Source organism: Mustela lutreola, chromosome 5 (assembly GCF_030435805.1).
Source record: "Mustela lutreola isolate mMusLut2 chromosome 5, mMusLut2.pri, whole genome shotgun sequence".
Lineage (NCBI taxonomy): Eukaryota > Metazoa > Chordata > Mammalia > Carnivora > Mustelidae > Mustela > Mustela lutreola.
In genome coordinates this window covers 48138502-48163551 of record NC_081294.1, presented here as the reverse complement: position 1 = coordinate 48163551, position 25050 = coordinate 48138502, and the positions used below count along the sequence as shown (strand labels likewise).

General features: G+C 41.6%; 1 protein-coding gene across 2 annotated transcripts; it reads left to right on the top strand.

The window, feature by feature from the left end:
• Positions 1 to 329: 329 nt before the first annotated feature.
• Positions 330 to 23305, top strand: HAVCR1 (hepatitis A virus cellular receptor 1). 2 transcript variants are annotated; one of them, XM_059174139.1, is made up of 8 exons: positions 337 to 792; positions 3039 to 3377; positions 6412 to 6495; positions 10732 to 10839; positions 13778 to 13833; positions 17168 to 17279; positions 18394 to 18430; positions 20607 to 23305. In XM_059174139.1, the coding sequence occupies exons 1-8, from the start codon at positions 747 to 749 to the stop codon at positions 20719 to 20721; spliced, it is 897 nt and encodes a 298-aa protein (XP_059030122.1). In that variant the 5' UTR covers positions 337 to 746; the 3' UTR covers positions 20722 to 23305. The 2 variants fall into 2 exon arrangements, with proteins under 2 accessions (XP_059030123.1, XP_059030122.1); XM_059174140.1 differs by lacking the exon at positions 6412 to 6495 and having other exon boundaries at positions 330 to 792.
• The last annotated feature ends 1745 nt before the right edge of the window (positions 23306 to 25050 follow it).

Here is a 25050-nt window from a genome sequence, read left to right as displayed (position 1 = left end):
CATAGTAAGTTCTCCAAAAACCTTGCTTCACATCAGTGCGAATTTAGGTTTCATTTTCAAAGGTCTCCCACATCCCTTTTGCTCATTATAACCATCCTTTGAGGGAGACAGAGCAAGTATTTTTAGAGCTGTTTTTACAAATGAGGAAATCAAGGCTTGGAGGGCCTCAGTAACCCGCAGGGATCCCCAGCTTCTCAGGTGGCAGACCTGGGATCAGAAGTCTGGTCCAGAATGTGCTTCCTGAAAGCATTCTCTTGTCATCACTCAGTAAGATACAGTCTGAGTCATCGCTTCCTGTAACATGAATGGTTGGACACAGTGATTCACAGTCTTTATGAATTCTTGCTACTGGCAAACTTGACAGTATGATGAAGACTGGGCACTGACCATCCTAGCTACAGAGCCCAGAGTTTCTGTCTTTGAAACTGCCTCTGGTTTCCTTCCTGCTTGCTCCCTTTATCCCCTGTGTCAGCATCAGGGGGCAGTTTGGACTCTGTTGGGGAAGGAGCTGAACCTGAGGGTCTGCTGTCCCTTGCAAGGTGCAGAAGGATCAGCCATCCCAGAGCTGACGGAGACCTGAAGCTGTTGTGCTTGGTCTCTCATCGCTAACGGAGCAGGCTCATGTGACTGACCCAGTCAGGGTGAAAGGAGAAGTTGCAAACTCAGAATTAATACTTGTTCCAAGACCATCTGGGGAGGTGCACACCTACCAGTCTGCTTTTTCTGTCTTTCAGGCCGTAACCATCATGCAACCTTGGGTAGCCATCTCAGGCCTCCTGCTACTTCTGACGGGTAAGCAAACAGGTGGGCTGGGGTCTGGGAAGCCCTGAGGATGGGAGAATGTAGGAGATGTGCGAGTGTGGTGTAGGAGGATGGATGTGCTTGGGCTTTGGTGGGAGCTAGTGGGTCAGCTGGTAAGCAAAGGTCCAGGCTAAATCTTACTCAAAAGAAATTGCTTAAATGCTATGAATTTCAAAATCCATGGGTGAGTGAACCAGGTATGATAAACTGTGTGTCATATCTTGCCATTTGTGTTTGAACAAACAAACAGAAAGGGGGTTAGATAGTTGTATGAGCATGGACTACTTAAGTGTATGTAAAAATATAGTAACAGTGTTAGCATGAGTTGGGGGGGATGGGGAGAAGAGACTGGGCTCAGATGGAAAGGATACCAGTCCTTCATTAAACTATCTTGTGTCCTTTGGTATATTTTTTTTAAATCATGTGCAACTGTTTCTTTTAAATATATTTTATTTCACAAAGTTAGGAATAAACATAATCTGAAATTTAAAAAACAATAATCTCCAGAAGTCCAAGTATGGGCGAAAGTTCATTTCTTATTACATTGCATAGCTTGATTTTTATGATTAACAAATTTTATTTGTAATCAAAAAATGATATTAGGCAAAATAAAATATTGTAGGAATTCAGTGAAAAAGTTACTTTCTTATTTTATGTAACCATGAGCATTTTTATTTCCAGAGTATTTCCCAAAGTCATAGCCCAATTCTAAATATAACTGGTTGGGGAATTCCCGATTTCTTTTAAGGGCTACCTTGACTGCATTTGGCATTGTGGAGTTTTTATACCACTGTTCCAGGAGAGACTTCTTGTTTTTAAGTGGCATAATTCAGTATATGATTGAGTATTTTCCAGTTCTCTGTTTTCATGGGAGAAGTGGGCCTCACGCAGTTGTGGGGCGAGTATCAACTTACGAGGTGGGGTCCCTGTTGGATTTTTTTAGACTGATTCTAAAGACCATGGTAAACCGCAGTTCCTTCTAGAAGTATTAGAAGCCCATTTTCTTTTAAAAAAAAAATTATTTATTTTAGAAAGAGCTAGAGAGTGTGAGCAGGGGCAGGGGCAGAGGGAGAGGGAGAGAGAATCTCAATCTCAATCTCAGAGCGCAGAGCCTGATGCAGGGCTTGATTTCGTGACTCTGAGATGATGACTAGAGCTGACCCCAAGAGTCAGACACTTAACCTACTGAGCCACCCAGGTGCCCCGAAAAACCCATTTTCTAAAAGTTGATTTCTGAAGAGTTTACTAGGCTTCTGCCTTTAAACCAATAATACTTTTTTTAAATCCGTTTTTTATGTTAATTCCAGTATAGTTAACATAGTGTGATACTCATTTCAGGTGTACCTAAGTGGCTCAGCAGTTCCGTACATTACGCAGGGCTCATTCTAATAAGCGGGCTCTTGGTCTCCACCACCTTTGTCATCCATCCCTCTACTCACCTCCCCTCTGGTAGCCATCAGCTTGTTTTCTATAATTCAGAGTCTGTTTCTCAGTTAATCTCTCTTGCTCTCTGTCTCTCTCTCTTTCCTTTGTTCATTTATTTTGTTTCTTCAATTCCATATATGAATAACAGCATATGGTATTTGTCTCCCTCTGACTGGCTTTGCTTAGCTGCATCCATGTTGTTGCAGATGAAAGCCAGTGATGCTTTAAACAAAACATGAGCTCGGCTTTTCTTACAAGAGAGGTGTTGTGCAGTGACTTCACTTGCAATAGCCGTTTAAAAAGTTGGGATAAAAATGAAAACTTACGATGCAATGGAATTTTTCAAACATATTTCAATTGAGGCAGTGGTTGAATCTGGGGGAGGAGGAAAGCCACAAGTCTTACCTACTGAATAAGCATATATACCTGTCAGACACAGAATGAAATACAGAGTCATGTATTATTGGAGTGTCATTGGTTCAAACCTTTTAGAAAGAAATTTGGCCACGTTCATCAAGAGGCTGAAAATATCGGTGACTTTTGTCCTGGTAGCTTTTCTCTTAGACGTCTGTGCTGTTAGAAAACAATCCTAAATATAGGGAAAAAAGCTTAAATTATATTTTATCCACAAATATCAAATAAATAATGCTTTTAAAGAGTATGTTAATGTAAAAAGGCTTACAAAAAAGTTTTAAATTCAAGATGCAAAGTCCTATGATTACAAATGAAATAAACTATGTAAAATAAAACATGAAAATACATGTAAAGTTAAAAGATGGAGTCCTCATGCTCTGTTTTCTCTTTATTTATAGATGCTGTAGTTTCTTACACTCAAGTGATTGGCATGGTGGGTCACTCCATCACGCTGCCCTGCACCTACTCAACAGCCCCTGGAGTCACTACCATGTGCTGGGGTCGAGGGGCATGTCCCATGTCCCGTTGCTCCGATGAAGTGGTCTGGACTAATGGATCCCATGTCACCGTTCGGAAACACCCACGTTATAAGCTAAAGGGAAACATTTTAAGAGGGAATGTGTCTTTGACCATAGAGAATGTGGCCCAGACTGACCGTGGTCTCTACTGTTGCCGTGTTGAGCACAGGGGGTGGTTCAATGATATGAAACGCACCCTGTCGCTGGAGATAAAGCCAGGTGAGCTTGTCTTCTGTCTTCCTTTGATCACTTCATGTGGGTGAACTGAGATGTTTCCTGTTTGGTAGTGACTTTCTCTTCCTTTAATCGGGAAAGGGGAGGTTCCTTGAGTCTTGTTTTTCAGTAACTGTTGGAAAGTAGAATAACTTCTATTGGTATAAAATGAAGTATTCAGAACCAATCTTGAGCAAGACCATAGGGGAGAGGATCTTCCCAGTTCGCAAACTATCTCCTAAAGCAGGTTTTCAAAAATGCTCGTTGGTTCAGGGGCGCCTCAATGGCTTAGTCAGTTAACTGTCTGCTTTAGGCTCAGGCCATGATCTCAGGGTCCTGGAATTGAGCCCTGCATTGGGCACCCTGCTCAGCAGGGAGCCTGCTTCTCTTTGTCTTCCCACTTGTGCTATCTCTGTCTCTCTGTCTTAAATAAATTTAAAAAAATGCTAGTTGGTTACTGTTTGTTTAATGTTCCATTGTGAAATAGAGTGAACATTCTTACCAAGCTGAATTTGCTTAACTTAAAGAACTGCCCTTTATTCTCTGAGATTATGTTTTAGAAGAATTTTCCAATGTCCTAAACATTTTAAAACTGTTTTGGAGAATTTCAAACATATAGAATAGGTAATATAATACGAGGTCTTGTCAAGTAGGGATAGCACCCAGGTATGACAATCGTCAGCTCAGTCTAGTTGCATATACATTGTAAAGGGATATATAGTTCCATCCTTCCCCCTGCCCTGCCTGGGATTTTTTGAGGCATATTTCATATCCTATCACGAAGTTGCTTGTTTAAAAATTAAAGTGACGATACTGCAGTATGAAAACATTTACATCCCAATGACTATTCACCAGTTGATTTTAAGAATTTGATGAAATCCAAAAATGTGTCTTGATGTGAAAATCCTCCTTTTCTTTACCATTGGATAAATAGAGTGGATTCTTTGGGATTTCCCAGTTTCTGGTGTTCCTTCCTAATGCATTTCCCACCACTAAGCTCTGATACTGGCAATAAAACCCAATACCTGTGGCCTTAATAAACTCTGTGTCTTCCTTCCTTCCTCCTCTCTTTCTCTCTTTTACTTCTCCCTCCCTTCTTCCTTCCCTCCCTCCCTTTCTTTCTTTCTTTTCTTAAGAGGAACTTGGTTTTGCAATCTCCCAGCTTTTGGACTTGGTTTGTTTCTTTTGTGAAGACGAGCGACATAAGGTCAGTTCTGATGGAGAAACTAGCTGACCGCGGGGGAAACCAACTGTGGGAAGCAATTTAGGGAAGCCAAAAGAGGCTGGTGATAATCGTGTGCTCTAGACAGAGGCTTCTTCTGTGGAGAAGGGATTATGATTACAACTTTCTTGGATTTGTAAAATTTATTATTGGTATGGCTGAATGTTAGGACTTGACCTAGTAGAGAAATGAGTAGGACACTTTTAAAGTGCTTCGAAATTCTTTAGTAGGTGGGCACTTATAAGGCCAGTGCTCTGTCAAGGGGGAAGAGGGTCTGTAACTGAGCCAAGGAGACTCTGCCTCCAGTAACCAATTCTTTGCTTAAGTTTGCTTGTGGTTTTCACTGGCTAAGCTTACTCTTCAAACTTCTGTTCAGGCTTTTTTAGTATCAGCATCTGCAGTACATACAGTTTGCTCCCTTCAGCCTGGGGAAAATACTTACCAACTGAAGAAAACAAGCTGGTTAGACAGTTTGATTAGGTTATCCCTCTTTATTGTTGGCCTTACTCTCCTTTGATCAGATGTTTTGCATGTGTGCCTTTCCCCCTGTAGATTAGATTTTAAACCGGAAGGAGGGGATTGGATTGTATTCTTTTCCTGAGTCGCTAACTACAACTTAGATCAGGGTCAGCAAACCCTAGCCCTGGGATCAGGGCTGTAGATCAGATTACAGAATAGTCCCACTGTTTTACACATTTTTATTTGAGCAGCCATGCATATATATTGTCTTTGGTGGCTTCCCTTGAACGGGGAGTGGAGCAAGTACCCCCGAGACCTAAAGCTTAACTGTCTCGACCTTTCCAGAAACTTCGCTGACCTCTGCTTTGGGACTAATGCTTTGTCTATGATCGACACTCACAGATCTTTGTTGAAAAAAGTGTTTTCCTCTTCAGATTCTAAATTAAATTGCATCTTTCAGAAAGAAAAGTTTGCAAACCAAGTGAACCCTATTTAAGAGATGTGGTTTTCTTTTGTAGTTAGGTCAAGATGTAAGGAAACTTCTTGCAGAGAAAAGGGTGCCCAGTGAGAGCAAAAGTATACATTCTTGGTTCAGTCCTTCCTTAGCCCTGCTTTAGTGCCAGGCCCTGTGTGGGGGCTAACTTCTGGTTTTCGCTCCATCTGGGTAGCTCTGATACCCCCACTAAGTGATTTGGAATCCTATGCCGCCGCGGAATCTGGAAAGTCAATGATGGTATGGTATTAGCTGTTGTTATATTTTAGGTTGGAAGGAACTGTAAAAGGTCTAGTTTACCTTCTAACCAAATGTAACTTATCTGTGTGATTCATCTGGCATATGCTAATGGCTGTTAGTCCTCATTTAGGACACAGGTCCCTCTGTCCGTATGTCACCCTCAGGCCTGACTGGACTAAATGCTATTTATTTGGCAAGCATTCCAGGCGTGGGAACTCCTACTGAAGTCTTAGTCATTCATCACGGAGAGGATAAAGGCTGCTCCAGGCTCTGGACATTTTCCTTACCTCACAGATGTTTATGGAGATACATAAATCTGATATGCATGACTGGTCTTCTCAAAGTGCTTCAGTGTAAATCCCAGGTGACATTTTTCACCTCTGAACCTCCCTAAATATATACGTTTTAGTGCAGCTGCTTCCTTTTTGCAAGTATGTCTTCAAAGCCTTTCTCTGTCACAGATTCTAGTTAACCGATGACAAGAACTCTCAGTTCAGGGAAGATTAATGCCTAATTTCTGCCCAGGGACAGCCTCTCATTGGTTGTGTTAGTCACGGGCCCAGCACAAGGCTCTTGTTTCTTGCTGCTTGATTAATCCTTGCTTTCATGTTGGTTTCTAACTCCAGCTGAGGTCACCAGTGTTCCAACGTCACCTAGTGTCTTTACCTCTACTTCTTCAACGCCAGCACCCACGCAGAACCTCAAGCCAGGTAAACCAATGTGTTTCTTGAGCCCCGAGTCTTCTAATGAGAAGATGTAGCCTGTCCAAGGCATTGTGTTAAGGCAGAAGTACAGTCTAGGGTAAAGGTTCTTACCTGGGTTCCAAGCATGGGCTTCACAGGGTCTGTGAACCCCTGTCCCAAACTGTTCGGTCCCCCCAAAATTGGGTACCCCATGATTAAAGGAGCGAGACTGATACAAAGCAAAGGTCAAGCAAAGCTTTATTCGTGCCAAGCCTCAAGAATCAGACCGACCGTCAGCCAGACTGGTCGGGGATGCCCCTACAGAGAGGACGACCCCTCCCTGCTTTTCAGACTAACTTTTATAGAGCAAAGGCCATGTGGTTGGGCCTGGCCACACACAGGTGGTCAATGAGATTGTAATACACACAGGAAACTCCACAGTGATGCTAGGCGACCAGTTGAATTACAATTTACCCTAGTAGACATTTGAACCAGCCTATCACCTAGTTCAGAATTGGCGCCCAAAAGGTGCCCAAAGGGCGGGGCCCAGTGTGCACCCCCACTGATTGAATACCTCCACCTGGCCTGACCCACCCTAGTATTTGGACTTTGTTACCTGGGACTGGTTACCTGGACTTGCTTTTAAATAAGTTCCCCTGGGCAGGGGTGGGGGTGGGGGGGTGGGGGGTTGGGCAAGGTCAATTTAAGTTTTACAACAAAATGGCAGTTCAACCGGGGTGGGGCCGCTCTGGCTGAATAGGCCCTTACAAAACCATATGCACCTTTTTATAGATAATCATTTTTAGAGCAAGGGAACTCCTAGCTTTTGGCCAGATTCTCCAGGGCATTGATTATTAGCAACACCCCCCAAAAAGCCACACCATTGACATCTAATAGACATCTAATGAGGGTGGAGTGGATTTGGCCCAGTTGAGCCCACGTTTTTGAGAAAAAAAATAGGAATGTCAGAGAACAAGGGTCCAGGTAATGAGATTCTGTTCTTACAAGGAGCTCTGAGTAGAGATCAGTTAGACCATTCTAAAGCCAGACCTCCATTTGAGGGTGAAATTTCAGTGAAGTTAACATTTTCTTTGTTTCCTGTGTGACAGAACCATGCTAAGTACTTTTTGAGTATTATATCTCTTAATTCTTATGATGACCCGGATGCACTATACGTGTGATTCAGTCCCTTCTTATAGTTGTGAGAACTAAGGCACAGAGTCTGAGTTCATTGTGGAAAGTTACATGGGTAGAAACTACTTGAATCTCCATTAATTTGAATTTTGGGAATGTACTTTTAATGGCTGGATTGTGCCTTCTGCCATGAGCACAGAGCTTATGTTTGGATGAATTTGTCCTGATCTGACATCCTCACTGAACAATCCTTCATACTGATGAGGGAGCACGAGGCTGGCTAAGAACAAAACAAAGGCTGGCACCTTGCACCCCCTCTCCACCGGCTCCCCTCCCCTTGGTAATGTGTGTGGCATTCCTCAGGCACCCCTGACCACCCTAAGAAACAAATAGTTAACTTGCAGAGATCACACCTTGCCCGACAGGAGTCTCCCTTGCTTTGCAAATGTCCTAGAGATCTATAAACAAAGAAGTTACCTTATCAATAGCACAATTTCCAGAGGCAAATAACTCAGTTCCTCAGCCCTAAATAAGAGTTAAATTTCTTCTAAACCCAAGTCTCACTAACAAAGACGCTTGATAGCAAAAATGCGAATGGCATGCTAAAAGACACGGTTGGTCTCTCGGCACCAACTAGGCCCTCTTTAGCATATGAAACTCCACTGACACCTCCCTTCCCCTCCCCTTCCCCCAACCGCAGGGTACAGAACCTGCCATCCCTCACAACCCGGGGCAGCAGCTCTTCCTGCCCATGGGTCCTGTCCCCGTGCTTTAATAAACCACCATTTTGCACCCAAGATGTCTCAAGAATTCTTTCTTGGTCATCGGCTCTGGACCTCAGCCCACTGAACCTCACCTAGGTTCTAGAACTTCATCAATACCATTACCCTGTCTTTGGGCAGTCAGTCTGCTTACACAGTTTTGCTTCCAGCATCCTTTAATTGATTTGTGCAGCATGGAAATAACAAAAGATACTATTTATACTGATGAAAAAGTAAACATCAGGTTTTAAAGACTTCAGGGACTTAGAACTTACACATCTTTTTTTTTTTTTTTTTTTCATTCAGACCACCTGGTTGATACTTTAAACTTCTGATAAATAAGGGCTTAAATTTAATACAGATGGAGAATAATTTGACTTAAAGGTAGAAAAGTAGCTTGCCATTCTGAGGACAAGTTTAGGTGCAAACTTTCTATCTCTAGGATTAAAAAGATAACTTTTAGTGGAGATTTGTAAAGCCTCTTTGACCCCTTGGAGTGGGGCTGGATTCTGTGGACCAGAGATGTCACAACCTCTTAGCCAGAAAAATCTGGTGGAACATACTGATTTCCCTGGACCCCTATTGAACCACATGTATATTTAATCAGGAGGGATCTGAAGGATTGGGCCTTGAGCTGAGGTTGGAAGACGGGGCTTTAGGTTAAAACTGGGATTTGGGAGCCATAAAAGTTTGTAAGAAAAACAGTTTTGTTCATTCAAGGCAGCTGAACACACTTGACTTTCTCAGTATCGATTTAGCTTTGTAATACTTAGTTTGTGCCTGCAAATGGGGGTGGATTAGTGGCCTTGGTTTGGTGAACATGCATGTTTAAAGCAAAGATTCAGAAGAAAAATGTTGGCCAGTATGTCCATGTGACCTTCTCAGGGATAGTACTAATTAAGACTTATCCTTGTCTTGATGGTTTTCTCCTGAGTTTGAGTTGAGTTGAACAGGAACGAGGTGTGTGCTGGAGCAGATCCAGTGTGGGAACGTTTATCTTTACTTTAATAAACCACCATTTATTTTACTTTAATAAACCACTTTAATAAACCATCCATGCTCTTTCTGTGCTCAGTGTCTCTTCTGTATCCTAGTTGCCTAAAATATTCATGGCATGGTTGGGTTGATTGTTTTAGACAGGGAGAAAAGATGCCCGCTAATACACAAACTTGGGGAAAAAAGTTAAGCCCAAGAGATCGTCACATCCGTGCAAGTTGAGTAACGATTCTGATCACCTGACTTCACTGTCATCCTGTTCTTAGTTCTTAAACAGAGTTACACCCTGTTACAGATTTGAGCATTAGGGAGAAGCAGGAAAATAGCTCAGAACACAGGAAAGAGTGATGTTGAAATGTGGAGACCACTGTGGGAAGGGAAAACAGAAAGACCAATGAAAGTGAAGAAAAGCCCAGGTTTGGAAGTTCTTATCCTGCCAGCACCACTAACATGGTCTAAAATTTCTGGTGCTCTGTGAGGAAAGTATATAAAATGAAATATTTAAAATGTTAAGAAAATACACAGAGAGCAAAGTGATCAGAGCTACACGTAAGGTGAGATATTAGAAAGGAGTGATTTTAGAAAGGAAAGGGAAACCCGGCCCCTACTGGAAAATTCTTAGTGAAGATTTTTGGTGCAAAACTGAAGATGAGTCAGATAACAACGGGAAATCAGTCTTACAAAAGGAGTGACCAGAGTGCCAGTGCTGAAGGAGCCAGGTCAAGGTCCACTGAGAACAGGGCTTTGAGAGTTGTTAATTATCACCAAAGTTCAGACATTGGACAGTGTTGTCACCTGGAAAGAGACCTCAAGGAATTAAGTAATGTCCGTATGTGTTCTGTGCTGATCCATATGTGTACCTTCCTGGAAAAATGTGTGGATGCATAATGTGGACCTTAAATAAGGCCAGGAAATCTAGATGGGGCTATCTGGGAGTTAGCCCAAACTCCCATACCCTATTCCTGTGAAAGTAAAGTATTACTTGTAGGAATAAAAGCTTAATTAGATGTCCTACATATGGTGTGCTGTTGTCGGCTTTGGACCTTTAGAGAGATCCTAGGAGTAGAAAAATTGTGAAATAACTCTAGATACTAATAAACTCTCCAGATCATTATCTAAATCAGATTTCATGATCATGGTACACATAGATGGCTGTTTAGTGCCTCAAAGCCATCTTTGAGTACATTTCTAAGAGGAAGTTGGAAAGAATGGAAGTGGGTGTGTACGAGGCATGCCTTCAGGGGCTGGCTGGCTGTAGGCACTGCTGGGAAGTGGATGGTGATTCCTGATGTTAGTTTTGTTTTTTATTTTTGTTGAGGGTGGAGTGTTCCTCTATAAGGAGAGCACAGTTCTTTCATTCTTTTCATTCCAGAAACTACTTCATCCTCTGCCAGGCAGACAGCAGGAACCCAGCCTACTGGGCCACGGGAAAGGAGCACAAGACAGCCCACCGATTCACCATTGTACTCCTGCCCCACCGGTAACTCCTTTTTCTTTCCTGGATCCTTGGGAGTCCTCACATTTTGATAATTGCTGAGACGTTGTAAAAGACCGCCTTCCGAATAAGGCACATCTGATGGGAGTGCTGATATTGGCCACTGCAGTCAGCCAAAATGTCTTACTCATTTATTTATTTATTTATTTTAAAGATTTTATTTATTTATTTGACAGAGAGAGATCACAGTAGACAGAGAGGCAGGCAGAGAGAGAGAGAGGGAAGCAGGCCCCTGCTGAGCAGAGAGCCCGATGTGGGACTCGATCCCAGGACCCTGAGATCATGACCTGAGCCGAAGGCAGCGGCTTAGTCTACTGAGCCACCCAGGTGCCCCTGTCTTACTCATTTAGAATCAGATTTTATCATTTGTGAAATGGACGGAATAGCAAGGATCCTGTAGGATGCTTTTGAGGATTATATGAGATGAAAACGCTAATACCTCGTTAAAAGGTGGTAAGTAATAGATACAATAACAACTGCGGCTCTTTTCTTCAAGTCTAGCATCCATATACCTCACTGGCCCAGGGAGCTTGTATGATTTGGGCACACCCACATGCATAGCACTATTTTTCTTAATCAGATGAACTGCTCTTTACTCCAGACTTATTAGTGGGCTTGCTGTCTTGGGCCAGAGCCATATATCAATTAAATCCAGCTCTCCAGTATCCAAACCAAACTGATCAACCATATTTATGCTTCATCGAAGACCCAGACCCTAAGTACATCTAGGAGGCTCCCCTGCTACCCTGTGAGACTTGCATGTGGACACTTTGAGATGGGCTGAGGACATCAGCACCAGCCGCAAGACACATGTCCCCTGGGACTGTCTATCGTCTTCTCCAATTTTGGTCCCACTGTTCCCATTCTGGGCAGGTTTCATATAATCTTTGCTTATTTGAAACCCAAGATTCGCCTGTCTTTCCTGTGGTAGAAAAAGGTGATGCTGAATGGTCTCATTTGCCTCAGATAATTCCGTTACCCAGAGAGGTTATTTTGGGGAGTGCCACAGGCTGAACCCCTTTGTAATGCAGAGCTGGTTTACCTGTGCTTGTGTTTGTGCTGAATCCAAACAGGTTCAACCTTGGAAGACTCCTCTGTAATGTCTGTGACTCACTGTGCCCAGGAGTTCCAGTCAGTAGGGCCTTCCCCCTTCCCGCCATGGCTTACCTTTTGCCAGTCATTCCCGGAAGCTGGTTAATTTAAAATGGACCTGCAGCGAGATTCACAGAGGCACCTGTTCAGCTGGGATTAGATAATGGTGACATTTGGTTTTGAAAGTGGAATCTTTCGTGGGAACTGCTTCTGGGCACGAAAACAAAGTGGAAATAAAGAAAAACACAAGGTAGCAGCAGGGGGAAGCAGCCGCACCACACGCTTTTCCCGTGCGAGTGGCAAGCACATCGGAATCGGGAATCCTAGGACGAAAACCCGATCAAGGTAGAGCTTTCCACAGTGGAACAGACATGGGAGCAGCTGCTTCCCCTGTGACTTAGCGATCGATGCCACCTTGGCGGTGTGCCTGAGGGTCTCTAGCCAAATCCTCACTGTGCCTGTGTCAGCCTTCAGCGAACTGAAGACTCAAAGGAGCGAAGAATGTTCATTCGGGCTGGAAGGGATTTTGGTGCTCATATGGCCGCACACACTGGATAGAGGGATGTGCCGGGAAGCTGTCATACGTTCTCTCACTTAATTCTTTGAAGGCAGGTCTCCTTGATTGCTGTTGCTAGATTAGGGAAGCCCAATAGTTCTGCTTTAGAGACAGGCAGCTCCCAGTTCCACGGCCTGCCACTGACTGCATGCCTACGGGTGTGATGGTGGCACTTGCCCCCAGATGTTAAAGATCATAGAAGGACGTGGTATTTGGGAGGTACATTGCACAGCGTCTCTCTCTCCCTGCTGCTCCTTCCAGGGTAACGTAATAATTAATAACAGCTAATATTTACCTAATAATAGTGTTCAGTCCTTAATGTACATCATCCAATTCTACAATTTCATAAGGGGGGTACTGTTACAGCTTATAGTTCTAGCTGTATTTACAAAATCAGTATTTCAAAACTCTCATAGTAAAACTTGAATAGTCAAAGCTTTAAGGCATAATATCCTTTATATTAGGATTTTTGGCAGTATAAGATATATTAGTTTCACAGATGATGTAACATATTTTATAAAATATTTCTGGATCAAAGTCTGGGCACATTGGCATATAATGGAGAAGTTACATTGCCACCTGCTTTAGATCTCTTAGTACATTTTACTCACATTCTGAATAAAACCATTGTAATGTCCATTCGGGAATAGAGTGGTCCTGATCTTTGCATGTGCATGTGGTCTTTGGAAACTCATTGACAGGTTCTTAGCTGGCATGAAAATACCGATTATCTACCATTAAGCGACATTCTTAACTCACTTCCAAGAATGGGCCCCTGCGATTTCCCTAATTCTGTAGATCAAACTTTGTGTCTGCGTGCATTTTTTCCCCATAAAGATGGCAAACAGTGTCCATTTTTTTAAAAGATTTTCTTTATTTATTTGACAGAGATCACAAGTAGGCAGAGAGGCAGACAGAGAGAAAGGAGGAAGCAGGCTCCCTGCTGAGCAGAAAGCCCAATGCGGGGCTTGATCCCAGGACCCTGGGATCATGACCTGAGCCAAAGGCAGAGGCTTAGCCCACTGAGCCACCCAGGCACCCCAACAGTGTCCATTTTTAAGGGTCCAAGACAAAATGGTCAAGAAACACAACCTTAGAGGATAAATTAATACAGCTTAGTAACTTGGTATGACTTCTGCAATGTCTGCAGCATTTTGCCATATTATTATTCAACTTTTCTTTCACCACCGGAAGGCAATGTGAATATATTTAGTGTCTACAGTGAAAATTCAATATTTTTTGTAATTATAATTAATTTTATTTCTTGTTGAGCAGATGGGAATGGCACTGTGACACAATCTTCAGATGGCCTTTGGCATAGCAATCAAACTGTAAGCATTTTTCTTCCTGCTTTATTAGCTGAATTCACTTGTATGTCTCCCTGAAAGCAAGTTACATTTAGAGAATATTTCTGTAAGACTAGCCCACAAATTGATTCTACTAGTTAAAATAAAAAAATAAGAAAATAATTTGACTCAGATAAGAATACTTTAATTAATTTGAAAAGTTCATACAGGTGGACTGGTTTGTTAGAGTTTGATAAATGATACTGTATTCTGTGTACACATACATAAACATACATAACACATACTACAGACTTTCTCCTGTCCAGAAATTAGCAAGAAAGAATGAACAACTTTAAGGAGAAGGAGTTAACATGATAGACCAAGGAAGACTTTAGTTATCATTAAGGAAATAACACACTTTGACTCAATGGAGTGGAGGCCACCCAGAACAAAAATACTATGTCAGCGAACATGTAGTTGCCTAAGTGGATTCTCATATTCTTTTCTAACCCAATTGCTATCCTTCATAGACATTTTGAGGCCACTGTTGAGTTTTTCTATACATAAACCCCCCCGTATGATGACATATTAAGGTATTAACATCTTAAATAAATTTGTGACTTTAGAAAAAAAGATTTTATTTATTAATTCGAGAGAGAGAGTGAGAGAGAGCATGAGCAAGGGGGAGGGCCAGAGGAGACGCAGACTCTCCACTGAGCAGGGAGCCAAGCAGGACCCCAGCAGGGATCCAGATGCAGAGCTCAATGTCAGGACCCTGGGACCATGACATGAGCTGAAGGCATATGCTTAAGGACTGAGCCACTGAGGCACCCCAAGTAAACTTGTGACTTTGAAAGATGTTCTTATACTTTTCCCATAGTGATCTTGAGAAAAATCTAAGGGGTCCTTGTCTCATGATGCTCATCAAAGTCTCATCTTTGCAAATAAGTTAGACAAGTTTATCAGTAGGATTTTTTCTCTTGGTTCCTCTGGAAGAAATAAGTTTGCTTTTAGTATGTGCAAATAACTCTCTGAAACAGCAAACAAAAAGAGTTTGGAGGTGTGAGAATAATCTTTCTGGTCTCAAGTAGTGAGAAATGACAACACAGCCATGATAAGAGAAATTCAAGCTCGGGCATGGTGGGGTTATTTAGCAAGGCGTCAGATGGCTTTATAGCACATACCTCAGTGGTAATACTACATAGGAGTGATATAAAAATTTTTAACAACTTATGTGGCATGGGCACTGATTGATCTGATGGATATGGGTAGAATTTGTAGATACTTACTAAATGTTGGAACAACCACTATGTAAATGATTCTTCTATTGCTATATGGCTAGACTTAATGCTGGATTAAAAAAAAACAAAAACAAAACAGACAAAAATAACCTTCTGAGTGGTGAAATTGTTCTTGATCTCAGTTCCCTGTAGATAGGTATGGTTAGGAGCGAGTAGTAGCGATTTAGAAGCAAATTCACAACAGGCAACAGTGAAATCATGGGTCTTTTGTGTCTCGATTCTGAGGATGTTGAGAGGTATTATCCCCCACATCCTGAAATCATGCAACATATGTTTTGACCCAGAAGGTCAGCTTTCTGGACTCTATTTTAAGGAGAGAATTGAACAAGTACATGAAGATGTATGAGAAAAATTGTTCTAATTGTTGCTGTTTATAATCATGAAAATGCTAGAAACAATGTACATGTTCAGCAATAACGGATTAATTACTTAGTTAAGCGTGCCTGCATACTGCCGTTAAGAATGTAGTCACTGCCGTGTGTTTACTGACATGGGAAGACAGTACTGATTGTTAAGGGGAAAAAGCAACTGTTAAAATAGTGTGTGTGTGTGTGTGTGTAGTAGCATATATTGAATATAGTAATTGCTTCTGTTAAGAGAAACACTAGGAGGATAAAGTTCTAGAAGAATATATAATGAAAAATAGTAATAGTGTTTGTGCTGGAAGTTAGGTTTATGGTTGGTTTTAGTTTACCTTTTTTCATGCTTAGCTGCACATTCTAAAATGAACATTCAGTTTTTATGTCATATTTTTAAAAATGAAAGCAAAGCCTCCCTCCTGCAGCCCCATGTTACATCTAACCGCTTTACCCTCCCCCCCAACATTGGTCAAGTAACAACAACACCACTCTAACCTCCCAGACCCTGGCCATTTCCCCTTTAAGCCCAAACACTAATTACTTTCCCTTATCCCCTACCTTCTTCAGAGTATTATCAGGGAGTACATGAAAGTAGCTTTGCCAAGAACCCTGTTTAATCTGTAGTTGACAGACACAAACACAGAGGTTCAGAGAGGCTAAATAGCTTGTCTGAGGTCACACAGCAACTAAGTTGAAGAGAGGGGATCCTGACTCCGGAAATTAAACTTTTATACAGGAAAAGACTTGATACTTCTCTCTGGTCTTCTTTTCTGTTGAATACTTACCCACTGGGATGTCTTTAGAATTAGAGCTAAGCTATGTAAAAGGGCTGAGTGTGACGCTTGGCGTATTTCAGGCTTATTCCAGAACGTGGTGAGCTCTTACAAACTGCACTAGGGTGTTTAAACAAATTTCTGCATCTCCACCCAGCTAACAGCATCTCAGGTAGTTGTTAATGAGGGCCATGTCTGTGAATACCTACTTTCAAGTCCATTTATTTAGACAAAGAATCTTGAATTACAGCTTTTAAAAAAAAAAAAAAAAGGTCTCTAAGCAAAGACCAGATTCAGTAACTTAGCACATTCAGATACCATCACCAGGCCAGCTTATATATGAACAAAAATTGTGGGGTTTTTTTTGTATCAGGATATATTTAATGGAAATACCTTATTGATTTTTAAAAATATGTACAATTTACCTATAATAAAGTATACCCATTTGAGGCATACAGTTTAAGTTTTGACAAATGCACATGCCTATGTAAATACCCCCCACTCAAGATATAAAACATTTCTACCATCCCCAAATACATTTTGAATTTTTAAATGGTCTTTGAATTTCACCATATGGTTACCGTCTCAGAGAGCTTGGTCTTACCTTTCTTGAGCCACAAATAGCCAAGGGCCAGCAAAGATAGATGGGTTCAAGTTCATTATTTTAGGGAACGTCTTTTTTTGGGGGGGGGGGAAGGGAGGGTGAGAGCATGGAGTGGGGTGGGACGGGGCGGGGCGGGGGGAGGTGAAAAGGCAGAGAGAGGAAGGAGAGAGAATCTTAAGCAGGCTTTATGCCCAGCTCCTTCTCATGACCCCGAGATCATGACCTGAGCCGAAATCAAGAGTCAGACACTTAACAGACTGAGCCACCCAGGTGCCCCTTAAGGAATGTCTTGTATCCATAACTCTAACAAGATGTGTTTTCGATGCACCGATGTTTCCTCAGCATGTGTTGCTGGCACACAATCCGTGGACGACCACCAGTAAGGGACTGTACATCGGCATTTGTGTTACTGCTGTGGTATTGTTCGCTGTGCTGGTCGTCGTGATTACCAAAAGTAAGTTACTTCAGGGATCTGTGGGATCTGGCGTTGAGCAAGGGTTCTCAACGCCAACAGCCATGTGGTTGAGATTTCACATACATTTCTGTTTTCTAAACTCTCTCTCTCTCTCTTTTTTTTTTTAATTACTGGCCTATAAAGAGAAAGATGCAATATAAATTCTCCAGAGATGGAATTAAATATTAAAGAAATGAGACTATTTTGGGTAGACTTGGGATTTGGAAGGCAACACGCCATTATTATATATATGATTTGTTCAGTCCTTTTGTTCACTCCTTTCAGAAACCAGTGTTTGTCCCCAAACACTGATAATGTTGAGTTTTACAAGACCCACTTAACAGGAGAGGCAGATGAAACATTGGACAAGAAACTGATTTCAGGGCTAAGGCTAGAAGGGCTTCAAAAGGTAGCCGTCCAGGGGCATCTGGGTGGCTCAGTGGGTTAAGCCTCTGCCTTAGGCTCAGGTCATGATTCCAGGGTCCTGGGATCGAGCCCCGCATTGGGCTCTCTGCTCAGCGGGGAACGTGCTTCCTCCTCCTCCTCTCTCTCTCTGTGCTTCTCCAACTACTTGAGATCTCTGTCTGTCAAATAAATAAAATTTAAAAAAAAAAGGTAGCCATCCAGCAGTTGTGTTTGAGGATGTGTCTGCTGTGTGTGTGTATGTGTGTGTGTGTGGTTTCTGCATGTTCACGTGTGTGTGTATGTGTGTGTGTGGCTGTGTTTGCACTTGGGGTGTGGTATGTGTGTATGTAGCCTGTCTCCTATGAAAGATTCATTTTTTAAATGAAATTCAATTATTAATAATTGTGTTAAAGTAAGCCTGGGCATGTGGGTGAATATACTAAACCATTAATGAAAATGAAATACTTTATACTAAGAGATGTCTTTGGGTCTTACTGATTCAAAAGGAGTTACCAGAGTAATTTGGAAATTGTCCAGTCTGGGTTTTTTTTTTTTCCCTTTTTTAAAAAACATTTTTTCCTTCTAAACTTATTTTTTCAGGCTCTATCTCTGTGCAGATTTTGTTCATAGGAAAGTAATAGAAATAATATACTTGTTTAAAAAAGATCTCAAAGTGTTTAATTTTCTCTTCAACTCTTTTCCAATTTAGAATATTTCTGCGTAAGAAACAAGCTGGAACAACTAAAGTAAGTTCGAAAGAGTTTGTATCAGTACGTTTTGGTATTTCTACTCTGCCAAAAATAAAGAAAGATTTCTCTCTGTCCTTCTCTTTTTCTCCTAAGCTCTGAAAATTTGGTTTAATGAGCCATTAAATCTGGTTTAATGGTTGTTAGACACAACTTCTAGTGATATATCTTTCTATATTTCTCTGAAATTTCCCCTGTTACAGAAGGATCACCTCAGTCTTAACCTCTTAGAGCAGGAGATCACAAATTTTGTTTGACAGAACAATTGAATGAGTTGCTTGGTTTGTTCTTTAATTTCACTCTGGTTTGTTTATTGAGGGTCTGCTATATTTCAAAGAGATGAGCAAACAGACAGAAAACCATAAGCAAATAAACAGAGTCCTTTTTATGCTTCTAGACAAATACCATGGGGGAAGATGAAGAAAGGTAATGGGCTATTTGTGGGAGTCCCAAGGAACAGAAGGCAGCTCTGTAAAGATGTGGAAGACGACAACTCCAGGCTGAAGAAGTGCAAAGGCACTGTGGTGAGGCAAGTGCCTCCCACTCTATAGTTCCTGTCTTCCCCTGCTGTTCCATTTCCAGGCTGTTGGTTATCTAGACCCATAGGCAATGGAATTTACAATTTTTGTAAATCCATCCTGTTGCACAGTTAAAACTTAAATCCCCTTTGCTTGCATATGGTCTGTGGTCCTCTGCTAGAATAGTCGTAATAGTAGGAAGCTGCTACTAACTTCCAAATCCAAGTAGCTTGCTTCGTTTGGTACATACAACTTGGGCCTTAAAGCAAGGTCTTCAATTCAAAACCCATCCCTCTTAGATTGCCGCACATTATTTCTAGTTCTCTTTCATTGACTGACTGCCCCCAGTCTTTCCTAGATCTGAGTTAATTACATGAGCCAATCCGCTGAATGCACCTTGAACAATGCTCGGCGCTTTCTATGCTTTCTATGACGGCAGTTATGCCTGTTGTAACAATACACCCTCGAGAGAGGCACTTACTGTCAGCTGACAGACTGGAAAATGGGTTTAGAAGTGTTAAGTGACATCCAAAGGCACACCACATGGCAGGTAAAAAAAAACTCAGTCTTTGATCTTTTAGAGTCCCACACCCATACTTAGAGAAGCTTTTGACTATGGGCGTCCAAGAATGGAGGAAAGCAATTGCTCCTATTCCGCAGAAAAGCATGACACACAGCATCCTTTTAGCTGATCTCTGTCCTTTCACCGCTAACTTTTTTTTAATGGCTGATTTTTTTTTATCACCTAATGATAAAAGAAAATACTTACTTTAGTAAAATATAAAATACATTTTATAAAAATGCAAAATATAAAAAAATATAAATATAAAAAAAGAGCAAAAAACCCTGAGCATTTCTTTGTGACTTTTCTCTTTCTCTCTCTCTCTCTCTCTTTTTTTTTTTTTTTTTTTTTGCAGTTCCATCACACTGACTCATTTTAAGCTCCTCACACCTAACCTGTTCTCAAACATGTATGAGTGGTTGCTTAAAGATCAGAGCTGAGTAAAGCCTCAGTATGTTCCATGAACATTTCTGGGCAGGCAAACAGGCACTCTTGACCAGTTATAAAACAGCAGCTGTATCCAGATGGCACACATGACCTTTCCGTACACTTACCGTATGACTGTATGTGTCAGGAACGTTGCCTAACCCATGGCTTTCAAATTCGAATCACGGAAACAGTGAGATTGCTGACACCATGAGCCAGTACACACATAGTATTTTACTGTATTTAACATGTTCTGATACATTTTGTGTTCTGGGTTTATCCTAAATGCAGGGTGTAGACCGCTAAATAAATTGAATCACCTTCTCCAGAAGGGTACGGTCCACAGTTAGAAAAACAGAAGCCAAACCATTTCTTAGCTACTCTTGAGAATATGCAGCTTGACTTAGGACTTCAGTTTGATGTCTGAGACCAGCCTTCTTAGATTTTCCATTTTTGTATCCTATCGCATGAGTTTTCTCAAGGAGAATGCTTGGATCTTCTACCTCCTTATTAAAAAGGCTCTCCTACAACATAATATGGATCTCCTATTCACTTCATAGGGCTCTGGGAGTTGCAGATACCCAACCTTGCCTGCATCTACATGAATGTGCTTGTCATCCTTTAGAGGTGGTCTGCTTTTCCTAAAAGACTCATGTTGTTCTTTCTGTAGCATGGTTTGCATGAATGACCCTCGGACTGGAGCTTTGCAAAGTGCAGCCGAAGTGGGCATCCGAGCAGAAGACAATATCTACATTATTGAGGACAATGTTTATGTCATGGATTAAGACCCAGTGGCCCTCTAAGGATTTATTTCCTTAACTGTGGGAGACAATGACAAGATACCACCATGCCAGAGTTCTTGTAAGCCCTAGATTGATTTTTCTGTTAATTTCCAAGGATAGTCTAACATGTCAGTTATGTTGGGTAGAGTGCCTGGTTCATCTGTGTATAGTCACCCTCATTGGCCATAGAGTCCTAATTTTTTATGCTAAAACTTAATTCACTGTTTCTCCCAAATGTGAACACTTTATAATTACATATTCTCTTTGGATCATATGAACCTTATCTCCATCAAGAATGCTCACCAGTGAGGGAAGAGCTACCACTTTGGTCACCAAAGCTGTCAAGAAAAGCAGACTAGCAGTTAAAATCAGCAGATCTGATGTGGGACTTAAAGGACTTCACTTGGAAGCAGTTTCCTGATAATCTCTTGTTTTTTTACATTGTAACTCCAAATGTTAACATTTCTTAGGTTCCCCGAGGCTTTCAAATCACAGGGGTACACAGGTCTTCATTTCCCCCAAGGGGAAATAGAAGTGAATCTGATTTCACCACTACAGGTCAATCTGATTTCGCATGACTCTGGAAATACACAGTATTAAGGTTTTCCCTGGACCCGGGGTAGGTGTTTTAGCAGTTAGAAGGAACTGGGTAGGGAGTGGACCAAGTAGATACCAGGGAAAGAAAATCAGTTGCCCTGTGATTTATTGCATGCTATTTCTGCTACATCAGTTCCACAGTTCCAAGCATTTGTATATATGATTGTCATGCTCTCTGAACTAATTTTTAGAATGAGGCAGGGCAGAAATAAATAAAAGAAAAAAAGGGAAAAGGCTAAAAGAAATAGAAGAAAAAGAGGGGGAAGGTTAAAAGGCTTCCTGCTTTAGAAAAGTTATTTTGCAAAGGTAACAGTGTTGTTTGAGAATGTTACTAATTTCAATCAAAATTCTAAATTGTCCTTAGGTAACTGTAATTTTAAAATTGTTCTGGAAAGATGAAGGGTGTTTTTTTAAAATAGTAAAAACAGTTCAGTGCTATTCCCTTTTTTCACAGTTCAGTTAAATTTTTGGTTTTTCCAAGAGTTAAGCAAAGGCTAATGGTGAGGATATCTTTAGTCACTAGAAGCTTTGCTACATGAACAGTTAAGGAGGCTGGGTATTAATTTCAATCTGAGTAGACCTTGAAAGAAGTCCTGCTTAGGGTTCAGAGTTACTCCTTAGTGGTCTAGGAGGGCAGGATGTTTGTTTATTTCTGAAGACAACATCTTTGGCTTTGGTCTGTGGGGTTCTAGGACATGGATAGGACCTCCAAATAAAGGTTATATGGGCAAATAGGATTGTTAAACATGCTATACTGGGTTTTCCAAATGATCTGGTCCAAGAAATTTATTGTTTAAACTGTAGTGTTTTTCTTTTAAATTCAAAATAACATGATAAACATGGAGATTTCAGATTAAAGCCTAGATTTGTAGCTTCTCTGGAAAGACTGGCAACATTGGATGGCATTCCTACATAGTCAGGGCCCCATTAAATGGTGCTATATACCACCCCTCCCCTAGTCCCCGCCTTTCCTGCACACATACATTTGTCCCTTGCTCTGTGACTGGCACTTTGAATTTATGACAGCTCTATTCTCCATACCCTTCTTGGAGATTTATGATGGCACATTAAAAGTTCTGAGAGTCTGATTAATGTTACCCAGCATTTCCAAAACTTACTTGAAACCCGTGAACACAGTGTCTACCAGCCTACCCAGTAACATTCTGTGAAACAGTATGTAAGAACATGTGGGGAAGGAGGTGGTACACAGAATTAGGACTAGGACCTGAGTTCTAGTCTTAACTCTTAACAGAAACACTGGATGACATTAGGGTGAATCCTGTTGCTGGCATTTTCTAATCTTATCTTGCATAACTATTCCCATAATTGTATTGATGTGTAGCAGTAATTCCAACGACATGTTACTTCTAGTCTTTGGAAAGTGGAAAACACTACAGAAATGCAAAGAGCTTTTTGGGTTTTATTTTTGCCTTTTTCTTTTCTTTTTTTTTTTTTTGGTCGAGTTTGCAATAATAGATTTAGCCTTAGTGCTCAGTAAATAATTTCAGTGGTGTTGCATTCATATGTTTTTTGCTATATGGTACTTTTTTGGGGGGGGAGCAGGAGTAATGTATCTTTTTTGGAAAAGTTGATACTTGTAATTTGGCTAATTTTATGCTGTAGAAAAATGTGTATTGTAGAGGATGAACAGGTGAGAAGGGAGGAAGGGGAGGTGTTTAGTTAATACTTAATTCCCTCCTGTGAGTATATCCATCTTGTAGAATGTATTGAGTTTTGTTTTCAATCCTTCAAGACAATTGAGGTTCCATTTTCCATAGTCTATCTTGCGACTTTAGGACACTGGTGTAAGTAAGATATTTAAACTTGAGAAATTCTGCACGTCTTTAAGGAGTAGCAGAACCAATCTTTTCACTAATTGCTAATCACTAAGATAATTTTATGAGTACGTGATAGTATGAGGGACTCTTTGTGACTAGTTTCGTTTGTGGGTACACATTAATAAAAGATATTTTTGTTTTCATTTTGAAAATTGACTTGTTGCTTTCTCAGTTTCATCTGTTAGTTGGAGCCTGGCATCTTCAACTCGCTATGGACTCCCAGGGCCTGTGGGGCAAGATTTAACTCCAGTTCCTGAGGAGCTCCAATTCAGTAGGGAAGAAACCCCCAAACCATCAATTGTGGTACTAATTAATATGGAGGGGAAAAAGAATGTAGTGGTAACTGGGAATCTTAACTGTGGCATTTGGGGCCAGATAACTTTATTACGGAGGCTGTGCTGTGCATTGTAGGATACTTGGCAGTACCCCTGTCCTCTAACCACTGGAGGAGACAGTTGGGCCCCTCCAGTAGCGACAACTATAAATGTCTCCTGAGAGGTAATACCACCTCTGGTTGAAAGCCGCTGTGAGAGAGATACCTGGAGGATGTGGGTGTTGTGGGGACTGGTGTCACTTTATCTGGGTTGGTAGGGGGATCCGCCTCTGAGTACGAAGTGACATTTAAGTTGAAGCAAAATGAATGTGTAGGCAGCAGCCTCTTCAGGAAGCCCACCAATGCAAAGGTCCTGTGTCAGAGGAAGAATCTCGTGTATTACGAGAAAGTGTGTTATGAGGACTGAAAACCAGTATGGCCGCAGCAGTCACCCACTCCCCTCACCCCCCACCCCCCACCGCCCAGAGGACTGGCAAGAAATGGCGCTGAAGAAGTGGGAACAGGAACTGGCAAGATGCTGGGGGGAAGGGACTCCATGAACACATCTGTCAGAAGAGTCCCACTCTTGGCAAATAAAGCACTTGTGTGTATTTGGGATCAAACCTGCCCTCCATCACCAAATTATAATATGCCTCACTGTGTTTCAGTGACACTGTTCTCAGATCAAACCTTATGAGTCAGTTTGGTTGGAATAACAAGAAGGGGAAGGAGAGGGGAGGGGCGGTGCATCCTGGTGGTGAGGGGCTTCCCACGGGCTGTGTGAGGGCCCCAGGGGCCTCGCAAGAGGCATCCTGGAAGATCATGGAAGAACAGGGATAGGGCGCCAGTTTGCCTCCTATCACCCTGGACCCAGCAACAGCTGGACCCGCTCCTCCCGAACTTACCGCTTTGGGTGGGGGGGTTGGGTGGTGCAAGGGTGCCTTTAGCTGGCCCCCAATAGATTCTCTAAAATAGTTAGGTTTTGATGTGTACTTTTGGAAAACAATGCATTAAAAAAACCGAGATAGAATGGATATTGCTCAGGATGACTGCAATTTTACAGTCAATTAATCTAAAACAACTTGAGTGACATAGCCTAAGGGCAACATGAGGAGAGCAAAGGTCATGTAGATGCATGAAGTCAGGCAGGCAGAAGGTTAGATAAGCTGGGAGATTATTAAAATACAGACTCCTGGACCCTACTCCTAGAGATTGAGATTCATAAGACAGGTGGGACCCAAGTATGTATGTATGCATGAATGTATATATACTTATTTATTTGTTTTAAAAATATTTATTTGAGAGAGAATGGGGAGGGCAGAGAGAGAGGGAGATAGAGACCCTCAAGTAGACTCCCCACTGAGCACGGAGCCTGATGTGGGGCTCAATTGTAGGACCCCGAGATCATGACCTGAGCTCGAGTAGAGCCATTCAGGTGCATGTAAGTATTTACTTTTTTGTTTGTTTAAATTCAGAAGACAAGCTACTGCTAATTATTTTACATTTCAACCAAAATACTCAGATTTCATGAAAGAGTATGTAGGAATAAGAGCATGTAATTGCCCCTCATTTCTACTTATTTCA

Excerpts from the sequence above, each read along its gene's own strand:
- HAVCR1 (XM_059174139.1), top strand. The coding sequence starts at position 747 with ATGCAACCTTGGGTAGCCATCTCAGGCCTCCTGCTACTTCTGACGG. Across the intron at positions 793-3,038 it reads CCTCCTGCTACTTCTGACGG|ATGCTGTAGTTTCTTACACT; the intron begins GTAAGCAAACAG and ends CTTTATTTATAG. Across the intron at positions 10,840-13,777 it reads ATTGTACTCCTGCCCCACCG|ATGGGAATGGCACTGTGACA; the intron begins GTAACTCCTTTT and ends CTTGTTGAGCAG.